Source organism: Heloderma suspectum, chromosome 4 (genome assembly GCF_057233095.1).
Source record: "Heloderma suspectum isolate Gila_16-S chromosome 4, 16-S_ref, whole genome shotgun sequence".
NCBI lineage: Eukaryota > Metazoa > Chordata > Lepidosauria > Squamata > Helodermatidae > Heloderma > Heloderma suspectum.
Window position 1 is genome coordinate 173,862,588 of NC_139461.1, and position 15,535 is coordinate 173,878,122.

The 15,535-nt window shown below is 43.1% G+C and overlaps 1 protein-coding gene across 4 annotated transcripts in view; it reads left to right on the forward strand.

Annotated features, from left to right (window-relative positions):
* The window catches only part of LAMC1 (laminin subunit gamma 1), a 165,445-nt gene that overhangs the window by 119,581 nt on the left and 30,329 nt on the right, over positions 1–15,535 (forward strand). For all 4 annotated transcript variants that reach the window (XM_084851318.1, XM_084851319.1, XM_084851320.1 and 1 more), the window contains 7 exons: positions 1,426–1,614; positions 5,652–5,769; positions 5,900–5,998; positions 7,034–7,170; positions 9,769–9,891; positions 10,001–10,190; positions 12,357–12,469. In XM_084851318.1, coding sequence (XP_084707444.1) covers positions 1,426–1,614; positions 5,652–5,769; positions 5,900–5,998; positions 7,034–7,170; positions 9,769–9,891; positions 10,001–10,190; positions 12,357–12,469 — 969 coding nt within the window. The remainder of the gene's footprint in view (positions 1–1,425; positions 1,615–5,651; positions 5,770–5,899; positions 5,999–7,033; positions 7,171–9,768; positions 9,892–10,000; positions 10,191–12,356; positions 12,470–15,535) is intronic.

A 15,535-nucleotide genomic window follows, 5' to 3' on the forward strand; every position in this document is an offset into this window, starting at 1 on the left:
TTTCCCCCATGTAAGCCAAGACTTGGGCAGAGGGCTCTCTAACACCCTTCCATCCCAGTGTGAGAAACTTTGACAGAGCTCTCGCCTTGCGCATTTCAGCTGTTGCCTCCTGCATCTTCTTGACTTGCGTTCAAGAAATGGGAGTGAGTACCTTGAGGTGTGCAAGAGGAGAGCTGTGACATTCCTGCCCTGGATTCTACCTTCTCCAGCTTCCACCTGATGAAACTGAGAAGAAAAACCTCTTAGGACATCTGCTTCCGCTTTGGTCAGTTGTCCTCACTGAGACACAAAGCTTCTGCCCCTTTTATTCCCTGGGTTAAAGAGACACTCAGTATGCCTAATTGGTTGCCTCTACCCAATACAGGAGAAGTAACACGGAAATAGTTTTTCTAATGGTAGTGCAGTAAGCCAAACAAACCCACGAGATTTTGTATTAAAAACAAATAAAATGTATTATACACAAAAAGAGTAATATATGCTATTATTCATCTATGCTTGGTCCTAACCTACCTACCTACTCTACCCCTTCTAAATCCTATTCCCAAAACCGCACTCACTAGATGTAGCTTCCTTAATCCCTAAGGCCCTATCTGACTGTCAGCTCTCTCCTTTTATAACCTCAGAATCCCCCCCTCTGTCACACACATGCGCGCGCGCGCGCCCCTCCCATCTTTCACTCACTCCCAAATGTTCGTTTCACCCTAGCTTGCCTGAGTTACACTTAACAATGCTAGCATATACATTAATATATTAAGCATATGTCGCAAGAGCTCTACTGAAGCCTCTGCTGTTCACACGGGAAGGGGTGGTTGGGTGGAAGAGCCCTCTGCCTGTGCTCCAGTTCTCACAGGAATCAGTGGGGGAAGCCAGTGTTGCTGGCCGTTCCACTTTTGCTTAGTTCAATATTCAGCCTGTGTTCTAAAAACTAGAAATTGCCGACCATAGTTCTCAGACATACGGGCTCTCGCGCTCCAATCCAGAAGCATTGCTAATACTATGTACTATGTACTTGCGGTGCCCTAATGAAGTAGAAGAAAGGAAACCACAGTGATCCAGCTTTTTTCCCTCTTTTTTTTTTTTTTTTTAAAGCTGAACTCTAATAAAAGAGAGTCATATAGAATGATTCTTTGTTTCTGCATAGTAAAGATGAAGTCTTATCTGGAGGAGCAAACTCCTACTCCCATCTCCAAACAGGCGAGGAGAGCTGCTTGATTTTCTGGCCTCTCTCGTTATCCCCTGCCAGCAACACCTCGCCCTTTTCATATTAATCTGCATGCCCAGACTGAGCTTCTAACTTTAAAACATTATAGACGTTGTAGTATTTGCTTCAGGAACTGTTGCAGTGGAGGGGTGGCAAACGGGAAGAGAAATGTACTTTACCAATGTAGCCTATTTAACAAATCTATGCTTGTGCTTTACCTACAGCCTGTAACTGCAATGGACGATCACAGGAATGTTACTTTGACCCTGAGCTGTACCGTTCCACGGGCCATGGTGGCCACTGCACAGGCTGCTTCGGTAACACTGGTGGACCAAACTGTGAGAGGTGCCAAGAGAACTTTTACCGCCTTGGACGTGAGGAAGCATGTCTGTCGTGCAACTGCAACCCTGTTGGTGAGTGGCAGAGGGATGCGGAATCTCTGCATTTCTCAGTTGTTAAACATCACTGTCTTTTGAAGTGCTACGGGGACGGGATTCTTAGCATGCTTAGTTTTAGCAAAACATCAAGTGTTGGTCTGCAATATGTACCAAGATCGTACGTGAACTCTAAGTCAGCTTCATTAAAAGGACTAGCCAAATGTCCACAGTCATAACAGGTGGGATGTATCTGGGAAAGAGAACCTGTACATTGCAAAACCCCAGAGGAGATTCTGCCCTAACTTCTCAGTTGGATCCAGATTTATGCTGGATCAACTGGACAGGCTGAAGTGGATTTCCCCATCCCCTTCTTCCCACAGCAGCCTTTCCAGCTTCCTGAAAATACTACACAGTTTTTTCAGGAGACTGGAAGTATATAAAATACTACACAGAGTCCAAATACCCTCCTGAATAGGGTGAGCAATGGTGTGGGTGTGAAGTGCAGAAACGGGTAACTAAGGGGCTGGAGCATCTCCCCTGTGAGGGAAGGTTACAACAGCTGAGATTGTTTAGCTTGGAAAAAAGGAGGGTAAGGGGAGACATGATTGTACAGAATTATGCCTGGTGTGGAGAATGTGGATAGGGAGACATTTTTCTCCCTCTCTCAAAATACTACAACCTGGGGTCATCCCATGAAACTGATTGCTGGGAGATTCAGGACAAATGAAAGAAAGTACTTCCTCACACAGTGCATAGTTACACTATGGAATTTGCTACCACAAGATGTAGTGATGGCCACCAACTTGGATGGCTTTAAAAGGGGGTTAGGCAAATTCATGGAGGACAAGGCTATCAGTGGCTACTAGGCTTGAGGGCCATGTACTACCTCCAGTACCAAAGGCGGTATGCCTATGTACACCAGTTGCTGGGGAACATGGGTGGGAGGGTGCTGTTGCACTCGTGTCCTGCTTGTGATTTCCTGGTCGATAGCTGGTTGGCCACTGTGTAAACAGAATGCTGGACTAGATGGGACCCCTTGGTCTGATCCAGCATGGCTCTTATGTTCTTATGTGGGAGGGGGGATCCCCAAAAATTAGGTGGAGGGACATTCTGCAGGCAGAGTCCTTCCTCTCGCAGAAGACAGATCCTGAATCCAACCCTCTGTGACTGGGTTTGCACAACATGAGGATGGTTAATAAGCCATGGTGGCTTGTTAACCACCCCCTCACATGCCAGCTGATTTCCCTAATTACCCTTGCCAGGCATAGCTTGTTGTGATGTCTGAACCTGGCAAGTGTAGGTGGCTGGAGTGGTTATCAAACCACTCAGAACCCACACTCTGTTATAGGGTTGTTAACCACCCTAACCACCACCCACCCCCTCCAGGTCTGGCACTGTATCTTGGCCACTCTAGCATGCCAAGAAACAGAGTTTTGTACTTGGACATTAGTATAATATCTATACATATAACTGTGTGTATATTGTAATTGTAACAACAACTGCACACCTATTGTTGGCTAAATTTACACACATGTTGAGGTGTCCAAACTCAGGCACCAATTTAAGCTGTAATATATGTTTCTCCACCAGAGTAGGGCTGTGGTGGAGCTCCTAGTTTGCCTTTGTCCCAAGTATGAATAGTGCAACAGTGAAGGTTGATTGCTCAGGTATTCAGGGGCAAATTTAGAAGGCTTGATAAGGGACATTAAAACCTTGCAGTGTATTCCATGACACACAGGCAGCCAGTGTATATTTAAAGTGTGCGTGTGTTGATTTAAGATGGTATTTTTGTCTGAGTAATTGTTTCTAAATAATTATAGGCTAGACTGAAGAATGTTGACTGTATATGGTAAAGGGTTTTGTGAGCTCTTTGTTGCTAAATGATTCTGTTTTGTTTAATCCTCCTTCAACATACGGGTTTTGTTCTGTCAGAATTTCCTTTTAGCCTAAAGGTGAAATTAGGTCTTGCTTTCTTATTGAAAAGTTGACTCACCATCTCTTTAAACTACGGATACTTTCCATACCTGAAAAGCTAAATAATTGGTCCAAGTGCATTCTAGTTTTGGAAATGTCCATCTGCAGTATGACAGCTATCTTCTTGGGCCAATTTATCTGGCTTTGACTTTCAGAGCCTTTAATGTAGGAATTAGCACCTGGAGCTGCCTAAGCCATGTCTACTACACAGTGATCTGGATCAGACGATCAAACAACCTATGGTTAACTAACTATGGGTTGTTTGTGAGCACATGGAGTGAGTAAGCATGCTGGATCCCAACTGCTCAGCCACTTCCACTTTACTAAAAAACCCAGGAACTGTGGTTTTGCCGTGACATCCAAACCTGGAACTCAGGGTTGTTGAAGGAGAAACAACCCAGAGTTCCGGGTTCAGATGTTACAATGAACAACCCAGGAACAGGGTGTTCCTGGGTCGCTTAGCAAAGTGGATGTGTGGGTGAGCAGTTGGGAGCCAGTGCACTCGCTTTCTCCTGACTGTTCTCAAATAATCCATGGTTAACAAAATGTGAGTTGTTTGATTGTCCAAACTGGGTCACATTGTGCTGCCTCATCTCCAGTTGCCAAATTAGAGGTGAAAGAAGTGTGGAGAAATGTGTGGCTTATGTGGCAACGGAACATATTGGCAGGCCACTTTAGGAGATGGCACACTTCATTCATTTAGTAAATTGACCTTCCAGGAAGGCTGATTGTGGGCCAGTGATTTAGTGGCTTTGCACCTGCATTATTTCGGGGGGTGTCTCTTTATGAGACCCCCAAACCCATAGCTCTGAGGTTACAGAATGAACTCCCAGGTGAAGTCTGGCTGTTGACATCTCTCCCAACCTTTGGGGGGGAAAAGTGCAAAGTCTTCTGTGAAAAGATTTGGGATTGTTGAGTCTGGTCTGGTGCTGAAACTTGGGTGGTATCTGGCCTAGTTCTTGCGAAGCCGGTAAATCTCCATGTGTGTGCTGTTGTACCACTTCAGTGCAGGTGGGACCTCATATGATGAAATGCTCCTCCATACCGAAACAGTCCCTGCATATGGAGAAGTAGCATGTTGAGAAAAAGGCTACGCTAGAACTATTCTTCCTGTCATCTGGTTTATTTTATGTACTGGTTTTTTATTATTATTTTCTATGGAAGAGAGTTCCATTACTTGAACTCCCGTCTGCAATCTGAAGTGGTGCGGTGTAGACCCAGATTGCCTCCTCAATGAAAACTAGGCATTTGTTTTGTGCAATTAATATTGTTTTTAGGATTCCATGCTCTTGCTGCGATGTTTTACATAGACGTTGTACATTCTACAACTCGTAGTAGCCCATAACAAAGTCAGAGAGGGCAGAGCTGTCTCCTGCAACTGAGACACAAGATGCTTTTTAAAATTCCTCAAGTGTGCTAGGCAGACAACTGGATGCACTACCAATAAAACCCACTCCCTTTTCCCATGTGCATCAAGATTTTCCTACCTGGGGAGGGAGTGAAGTGTCAAATGGTAAGCAGTAAAGTGGAAGGTAAACCAAGGAAAGTTAAAATGTGTGTTTGTAGGGGGAAGGTTTGCCGACTGAAATGCAAAACAGAGAATAAGGAAAGGGACATCGACAGAGGAGGGGTTTGACCCAGGATTCCTAGTTTAAAATGAGATGGCATTGGCAGTAGAATGGAGAGGGAGAAGGCAAGTACAAAGCCAATGCCAAAATGATTAGTACTAATCGTTTTAATGACTATGACACTCTTGACTGCTCAACGTGTATTTAATATAGTGCTTTTAATTAACTAAATCTAAGATGATTGCATAATGGATGTAGCAGCTGGTCAGATAATTGAATGCCTAAACTGGAAATGTTAAGGCTGTTCAAACTTCGTACATAACATATGGTTGCATATTTTACTTCATATTACTTAATCTACATATCATCATGTTAGTCTTTGTGGGCTAAAGAAATAATATATTGTTGTGATCTTCTCTGTTTAAGAGTGTTTGTTCTCACTCTTTAGAGCATAATTTGAAGAACAGTAGACTGGTGTGATTTATTTTTCTTTGTTTTTAATAGTACCTTAACCTCATTTTGTTCTCACAGGCTCCCTCAGCACCCAGTGTGACAACTATGGACGGTGCAGTTGTAAACCTGGCGTGATGGGTGAGAAATGTGATAGGTGTCAGCCCGGCTTCCATTCTCTCACAGAGGCTGGTTGCAGGTAAAATTTAATTGCTCCTGTAGGTCAAGGTGAAGATGAAGGTAGTGGCTTCGAGGGAGAATGTGTAGTCTAGAAACTTAACTCCTTATTCTTCCTAATGTCCTGACTAGGCTTCGTTCTTCTCATTCAGGCGGTGTTCTTGCGATCCTGCTGGCAGCACAGATAAGTGCAACGTGGAAACAGGCCGTTGCACTTGCAAAGATAACGTAGAGGGGTTCAACTGCGAGAGGTAATATGGTGATGCATTATGTCATAGGATTTGAATGTGGGGCCTTTGCCAATTTATTGTTGCCTTTTTGTATTTTGCCCTTACTTCAAGGAGTTCAGAGAAGCATAGATGAGGATGATCCCATTTTATCCTTACAAAACTCTAGCTTCATGGAGCAGCACCCCACTTTGGGAGAAGTAGGTTTAAGGAGGTGATTAAATCTGTACTTAGGCTAGGACTGAGCTGAAAGTTGTCACTAGAGGACGTTTGGCTCAAATTTGTGAGGAAGGAGCAATTTGGGCATTTCAAACAGAGAGCCATTTTGGCAATTGAAGGGCAGTGAAATTTGCTAATAGATGCAGGGAGCAGTTCACCATTCGCAGCAGTGTCAGTTTTTCCTTTTAGGGGTGTGTGTGTATGTGTGTGTGTGTGTGAATACACAGGCACAAATACAAACACACACACAGTCCAACCCTTGCAGTGGTACAGCCCTTTGTCGCTTCATCTGTTGTGAGAACGAAGCCTTTATGTGGCAGTCATGCTCGCTGTGGAAAACACCGCTGTTATCGCACTATAGTCATCACAAACACACAGGGTGATTTTAATTACCTATAACAGATGCATGTCTTTAGATAACCCCTGTACATGTACTTGCATCCAGGTTGTGCCACTGCACAACACAGATATACCCACAGCAAAAACCATTGCAGTATAAACTAAGGAGCCATTCTAAGTAAGGATTTGAATCCAGGTTTTCCTGTTCAATATCCAGCACTCTGTCTGCTACACCACCAGAGAAGGACAACTTCTGCCATCCCTCTTTTCCTTCTCACAACCCTTTTTTTAGACTGCTGGCCATTGCTTTACACAAAGGGAAGCGCTAGCTGGTTTTAGTGTGAAGCTCTGCCACACTGTAGTCTAGCACAGCTGTACAATGTATTGTGGGTGTGGCTTAGTTAAATGAGACTGTCCTAAATATTGTGAATATGTATGCAGAGGCAGAAGAGCAATGGGGGGAGATGGGTTAGGAATTTCAGTGTTGTCTTTTATTTTTAGGTGCAAACCTGGCTTTTTTAACCTGGACTCTGCCAGTCCTAGAGGATGTACTCCCTGCTTCTGTTTTGGGCACTCATCTGTCTGTACCAATGCCATTGGGTACAGTATCTACCGAATTACCTCCAGCTTCCAGACTGGTAAATTCAAGCATCAATCAGACATGTTCAAGACCTGCCCTAAATCATGCAAACTGTAACACTTTGAAATATTTTTTTTCATTGAATAAAGAAACATCCAACTGTATTGTGATGTAAAACACTTTGTGTTCCAGCAATATAAATCAATAAATCAAGATAAGCTATAAATGGATAGGCTGGCAACAAGAATAGAATAGACTATGCAACAAAATTAGTCTGGCAGTGCTAACCCAGTAAATTCAATTTGTTAAGTAATTGGGAATATAAACCATTTAATGATACACATTAATGAGCTGTGCTTTTTCTTAAAAAGGAAAAAATAAACTATCATAAAGTCAAATTAATTTTGTAACTTTTAACTTTCACCTTAGATTTCTTAGGGTGCAATCCTATGCATGTTTGAATGGAAAAATGTCCTAAAACTTCCAGCATTCCCCAGCCAGCATGGTTGGCTGGGGAATGCTGGGAATTGTAGGACTTTTTTCTGTCTAAACATGCATAGGATTGCAACCTTAATGGCTTAATTCAGGGTTAACTAGTGTATGGTCTGAATCCATCCCCAGTCCAAGCACGTTTATTTGGTCTCTGGTGGCTCTCTCAAACTTTAGTCAGAGTGCAGTAACAAAGTTTATTTATATTTTTGTAAGGAACAGAAGCAGTTAATCTCCATGTGTATTATTCTCCTCATGCACTTCTAGGAAAGCAAAGGACCAGTGCCATTTTTACTCTTCAGGGGATCTTTCAGAGAGCGCATTTATTTCTCAGGCCTTCCCCACTGTAATCTATGTTGTTTTACCATCCAGTCACACATTCTCCTTACCACTTGGCATAATCTACTGCTAGGTGATGGCAACTTTATTATAGACCTGACTATCCATGAGGGGGTTGGGTAGTTCTGACTCCCAAACTATTGTTTGGAGACCAGCGTGGTCCCTGAACACAGACGTTCACACTAGCGTAATTGTTGCTACTTACTCGTGAGCCTGCCATTCTATTTTTAAATAGCGTTTTCCTCTATGATGTGTTGTAGCCCTGGGTCAGACATTAAATTTCTGTCTAACAAGCCATGGTTTATTGGACAGAGAACGAGAGTTGTGTCCATGTGAACTCTTCTCTCATGTGCCATAATGCAAAAAATGTAAAACCACAGTTCCAGCTGAACCGGAAACTGGTTTTGTTAATTTTAGTGCTGTTATTATTTTACAGTTATACTGGCAATGTTTGCACATAATGATAAGCCAGAATTGCTTGCTTGTCCTACCTTACTGCGAACAAGCAGCATGCTTATGTATGCAGCTTGTTCGCTTCCACTTCACGTAAGATGGGTAAAACAAACTAGAAATAGGAAGCTTTGCATGATGTCCAAACACAGGCTCCTGGGTTTGTTGCTCTCAAACAAGCCAGGATTCGTAAGTCAGGAATCAATCAGGATTTGATATTGGCTTATGAATCTCGGTTTGTTTTGGAGCAACAAACCAGGAGCCTGGCTTCGGACATCATAGAAAGTTTCTGATTTCTGGTTTGTTTTACTTGCTCATGTGAAAAAGCAGGATTAAACAAGCTGCCTGAACTAGCACGCTGTTCATGCACAGTTAGTCAGGATAAGCCAGCAATTTTGGCTCATGTTGTGTGCAGACACTTGCATTTTAACCAGCTTGGGAATAGGCTGGAAAGAGGGGGTGGGGGGTGGGGATTTGATAATAGTAGATACTGATACTATCTCATTTTATACAGTTGTTGGGAAGTTAAGAATAACATTTATTTGGCTGTATATAAAGGTAGGAGTCATGGCATAGACATCATAAGAATTAAATATGGATGGCAGCACTGACATGAGAGGAGGACCTTGACAGGTGTTAGGAAACAGGTTGGAAAATCCTGTGGCAGAAAACAATTTGAGTTAAAATGCTTCTTCAGAGGCAGTTTGTTTACTCCGAGTAGGCAGCAAAACGTAACATTATCTAGTGGCAGAAATGAATAAACTTTGGACCAAATGAGTCATCCCAAGGGCAGCCATATTTGTTGTTCAAGTGTCTGCTTTGTTCATGCAGAAAGGAAAGGCGATGGCCCTAATTTTATCCAAAGGGATGTTGGGAATTGAGCCCTAGTCCCCTTGCCTCCTCATGCTCTGGCCCTTCAAACTCTTTTCTCCCTTGGCTGGCTCTGATACTGGAAGTGAGCCATGTTGTGGAGAAAAGCATCTGAAGTGACAGAACACGGAGAGTTAAGGTGAGGAGAGGAAAAGTTTCCATTCTTCTTATCCCTTTAATTGTTAAAATTAGACCTGCTCCTACCCCCACTTTATACATAAACAGAGCGATAGCATGAACAAACATGCCAACTGCCCTCATGTCTAATTTCGCCCTTTGCTGCCCCCCAAAGTAGGACTTTAATAGGAAATCAGTTGGGCCACAGCATTTTTCCTACCACAGAGTATTTCTTAACATCTGTTGACATCTGCTCCTCTCTCATTTCAAAGGTTTTTCAAAGCAAGTTGTCATGAAAGTATATAAAATGCAACTAGTGTTTTCTTAATAATGCATTGAGTGTGAACTAGTTCACCCTTAACATAAGATGGCTTCTTCTTGTGGCTGTCAGGAGAGGAAGACTGGCGTGCGGAACAACGAGACGGCTCTGAAACCTCAGTCCAGTGGATTACTGAGACTCAAGATATATCTGTGATCTCAGACACACCTTTCCCCATCTACTTCATTGCACCAGGTATCAGGCGAGAGTGGTCTTTTTCATTCAGGGTAATAGAAACCTATTTGCAATTCATCTTTCTGCCTTCACCATTACTTGGATGTGGACTTTCTTGCTCTCCTTTCAGGCAAGTTCCTTGGAAATCAAATCCTGAGTTACGGCCAAAACCTGACATTCTCTTTTCGGGTCGATAGGCGGGACACTCGCCTTTCTGCTGAGGACATAGTCCTTGAAGGCGCTGGACTGAGAGTATCTGTACCTCTGATTGCTCAAGGCAACTCCTATCCCAGCGAGAACACGCTGAAATATGCCTTCAGGTAAGGGAGTGTGTTTCTTATCTGGGAAAGTTCAAGGCTGATTGAAGGAAAAGTAAACTGTTTTAACCAGAATCTGACACAGCATAAAACGTTTCTTTAAAGAGATTGGAATTCCGGCCATGCTAAATGAGGGTGAATACTCCCTTAGCTCGAATCATAAATGGGTTGGCTGAAATGAACAACATCTGCAAATGCTGGGATTGCGGAGTGGGGGCTGAAATTGAATTTTTTCAGCATTTCACAATTGGCCTGTAATTATTAGGCATACACAACTGATTTATTATTACACTTTTAAACATCCCAATAACCCAAGCTCTCTGCATGGTGTAAAATTTCTAGAATGCATGCGTGTGTTTCCAGTGCCGCTTGGTAGTTAGCATGTGGGGAAGGGCAGTATGTTGCATATTAAAAGAGGTGTTTCCTCCTGTGTCTGAGTCTTTTAAAAGATGGCTCTACCTACCTATGATTTTTTTTAAGTATTTGTATTTAAAAATAACAGTACTTTAAAAATACCCTCTGCTGATTTAATTGAGAGCACATTGTTAATCATGCAATAGGTTTTTAATTGATTTCTCTAACTTATTAATTGTCTAAATGTTGCAGTCCTGACAATGAGATGTGAACATAACTATGTGATCTAGAGTTTTGTACTAAAAAAAGCTAAGCTCTGTGACCAAAAAAAAAGAAAAGCAAGCAAGCAAAGGGAGATGATCCAGATAAGCGCTTTGCAATCCCATCGATTCTTAATGGTGGGAGAGCTAAGCTGACTTTCACATTTTAAACCAGTGGAATTACAGGTGGTTAACTTTGGCTGGATCATGCCTATATATTGTTTATTAATATTTATTCAAATTTTCAGCATTCCCTTTTGTTGCAAATTGACTGAAGCTTCTAACCCACACATGGATATTAATAAAAGGTAGAAGATGTGTAGGCTGTATTTTAACAATAAAGGGTCTAGAACTGGAAAGGCTGAGGGTAGTGGCACCAGATTAGGAGACAGGAAGGCTTCATCCCATATTGATTTTATTTATCACGCTCATTTGCTCCTTGTCCTTTGAAGAGCTCAGAGCAACGTATATATTGGTCCCCAGACACTCTGCCGTCCAGACAGCTTGCATGGGCAGACCAGCTTAGCTTCAACAATAATAAAGCTTGCCTCCTCTGCCTTCAGACCATTTGCTCTGGCCCATGCTCTTGTTCTGCATAGTTATTTGTTCTGTGCTATGGACACCTTTGGTTCCCCACTCCACCGTGCCCCCTCTGCCTTCTTTCTCACCCGTGTGATATTAAAAATACAGTCAGAACAAACCATGCCCGTCTTGCATATATAATTCAAATCTAGACTTGCCACTTCGCTGTGAAGTTATGTGCTAGCAGATTTGTAAGCCCATGTCTATTGCTTAGAGGAGTCAGCTGCTAAAACTCGGGTGCAGATCTGCAGGCCTGGGGGTCAAGTCCAGCCCTCCTAGAGTCCCAATCTGGCCTTCTGGGATTCCCTAGCTGGCCACACCTCTTCCTCTTTCCTCATCCCTTGATCATTTGGTGGTTTCCCAAGCTTTGGTGTACTTTGTTCCCCATTCTAAAAGGTCGAAATGCCTCTCCTAAGGCTTAGTGACTGTCAGTGAGAGCTTTAAATTAAAATATGCTGGCATTTTTGCCCCTTTTGCCCTTGGCACCACCCCCTTATCCCTCCAGCCCCACCCACTATCAGAATGCGGCCCCTGAGAGTTTCTCCAAAATGGAATTTGACCCTCGGGCTGAAAGACATTCCGCACCCCTGTGACAGAAAGACAACGGGCTGCTTGGCAGCTGCTGTGGGACTTCTGGATTGGGATGGCTTTGGAAGGTCTTGCTGGAAAACATGGCCAGGAAGCCTGTGGCTCTGCTGGGCAGGCTGTGTCAAGCAGAACCCCATTAAAGGACCATTGAGATTCCAATACAGGTGGGGGCGTGGGTGGAGGAACAGTGATTGGGAACCTTTTGGCCTGGCTGGAGGGAGAGAGAGAATCAGGTAAGCACAGACACCTTCATTGAACCCTGGCAGAAGCAGGTGCCCTGGCGCAATAACTCCAGACAACTTGTTGAGTTCTGCATGGTGAACATGGCCGTTGCACAAGTGAGTTCTGTAGAGCTTTTAAAGTGGCACCTGCTTCTTCTCCTTAGGCTTCACGAAGCAACAGATTATCCCTGGAGGCCCACTCTCACCCCATTTGAGTTCCAGAAGCTGCTCCACAACTTAACTGCTATCAAGATTCGGGGGACCTACAGTGAGAGGAGTAAGTTGGCAATATTGGTTGGGTGATCAAGCTGAATGGATGTCAAGAAAGGGCTTTCTTTGTGGCCACAGTCAAATAGTGGAACTCTTTGCCCTGGGAGATTGGGTTGGCCCCCTCTCTTACGGTGCTTCACTTCTGTTTTAGTTTGTTTTAGCTTGTTAACAATAAGCCAGGATTCTCTGGAATCCTGGCTTATTCTGTGTGAACCTGACCACTGACTTGATCCTTTTTTTAAAAAATGTGGGACCAGATATTCCTCATCGCAGAATTCTGGATGTGAGGGGAGATGCAACAAATATTTAAATAGGCAATATCTATGTAGTTGTAATTCAGAAAGGAGAACAGGACCAGAAAGCTAATAAAATAACATTGTGTAAGCTCCTGGCTCTTAAACTAATAGGCCCTGTACCTCATTCTTTGTAAGAGACACTTAGCTGATGAGTAAAGAACTGTGTAACATGTCTCAGCAACATGTAGTGAATGGATGATGATGGTTTTATATCACTTTTGTGTTCTTATAGAGCTTCTTGTGGATTGTCTCGGTAATCTTTACAACAACCATGTAATGTAGGTCAGTAGTATGATCCCCACATTGCAGATTTAGTGTGTCTGGTGCTGAGAGAATATTGCCTAAGGCCCACTATAAAGTTCATGACAGGTGGGATTTGAACCAGGGACTCCCTGATTTGCAGGTCAGTCTCATACTAGTGCACCCTCTCTCTACACTCTAGATAACAGGAATTATACAGGACTTATTTAAAGTCAGGAAAATTGGTTCCTCTCTTCTGCACTTGAGTCTGATTTTAAAAACGTGGTTATCTAGCTCAGTTTCAATAATGTTTATATGGGTTTAATTATCCAAATTGGATAGGTTAGCTAAGATGTCCCTTGAAATCTGATGTGCAGCAGATTTTAATGGATCATTTTGGTTTGATTAACAGCTCCCTGCTTCAATACATAAATTGCAGAAATTTCTAGATTATCTGTGTATTGACCACCTGATGAAAGTTGCCCTTAGCAGACATTAAGTTGGTAGAAGGCAGAAAGCATCATGCTAAATACGTCTAAAATGTATGGAATTTAGGGGAGCATTGGGAAGCTGTGTGTACTGAAGGGGAATGTCTTTACTGAAGGTAGGGCTGGGGGAATGTAGAAAGACAGTGCTGTAATTAACATTCCTCTCATTGCTAACAAGCGGGGGTGCCTAGGGTTGTGGTTGGAGTCAGAGTTCCTGGCCAAAATGTAAACATCCTTACATCAACATATAGCCCCATTAAAAATACTGTATACATGAGGCAGAGCCCTTCCTAAGAGCAATTACTAGAGTGTAGCTGCCGGTGACAAGCCTAGTTGAAGGAGGGTCTTGAAGCTGGTAGGGCCAGAAGGGGGTATCTCTCCTTTCTCTAGGATTATGGTTTAGCTGGATGGGCTCATGGTATGCATTTGTAGGGGATGGATTAAAAAGTCACTTTGGACTGAAAGATCAACCAGTCCATCTGCAAAGGGTAGGAGCTGTTCCAGGTTCTTTCTTGACCATAGATGCAGAAGGAATGGTGTATGCAAATACATTTTACGGTAGTAAAAAGCTGCATTCTTTACCCACTCCCATGCTTTTACAACGAGGCTGCTTGGCTGGTTTCCATCTCCATGTGCTTCGTAGCCCTACTAAGCAAAGGCCTCTGCCCGCATTGGTCTTGACATCACATGCATGCCTAATGCGGATGTAATACTAGTTCCCTGAAAACCTTGTGTGCAAATCAGGAGCTAGCCTAAGTAATGCACATTCTCCCCTCTCTGGAGCAATTTCCACCCCATCTTCCCTTCCCAGCATTAACCATGGTTGCATGTTATGTGTGCACTGACACGAGTCATGGCATCTACAGGAACCAGAGATTTAGAAATATGGTTTGAAATGGATATGTAAATCATGGTTATGAGGGGACGTGGTTTATCTTTAACCATGGTTTGGTTTGGTGCACATCTAATGTTAAACAATGGTTAATGCAAAGAAGGGTAGGAGGATGTGGGGGTGCATTCCCAAGGCTGGCTCCAGATCAAGAAATAATGGCAGCCCTTGGTACAATTGGTAGAAAATAAGCTTCTCCTAGACATTAACAGATCCCTTCCACAAACAAATGTTGCTGAACTCATGGACTGTATCAGAGTGGATTAACCCATTATAACCCATAATAGTAGCAAACATTACAAGTGACTGTGCACTGCAGACGCAATTCAGATGACTGAATAAGATCAATTCAAATGACTGAAGTAAACAAATCAAAGCTCTATGCTCTTTAGGAAGGCAAAACTTCCTGTAGTTGGCAGCAAGATTCCTGGGAGAAAAAATTATCCTAACCCTAAATATGGCCATCACTTAGATGAGAGAAGGGCAACCTGTGGCCCTCCAGATGTTTTGGCCTACTACTCCTATCATCCTTCACCACTGGCTATGCTGGCTAGGGGTGATGGGAGTACTACAAGTTGCCCGTCCCTTATTAGACCCTCCAGAGTATGAAATAAAACTCCACCCACAGAGCCTCCTCAGTATCTGAGGGGGTTTTTTTTTTGAAAATTTATTTATTCATATCCCCTCAAAAAGTGCCATATAACATCAATAAAAAATATTAAAACATCTACATCAAAAATTACAATTGAATTTTCACAGTACACAATGTATACATTGGCACAGGACATTTCCATAAATCATAAGTCATTTTAAGCCAAACCCTAACCAGTAACTCAAGCAAGAAGATTTTCTTGACAAGCAACCCTATGTACACTCAGCACAACAGCGATACCTTCCACTTGTGGTAATTTCTGATACCTCAAAGCAAAGGTAGAAAAACAACCAAGGTATTAGGAGTCAACAGCTGGGAACTTCTGAGCTACGTCCAACCCCATGAGGCAGGCCTCCTCTCCCCCTAGGCTGGAGGAGGTAGTGTGAGTAATAACAGAACTTGCTGAGGCAGCTGTGGGGGGTAGAACTAGGTGCTGGCCTAGTACTCCATCACTCTCCTCTCACCCTGGCCCTCCAAGGAAAGTAGTTGCCAACCAGGAGCTTAGAAG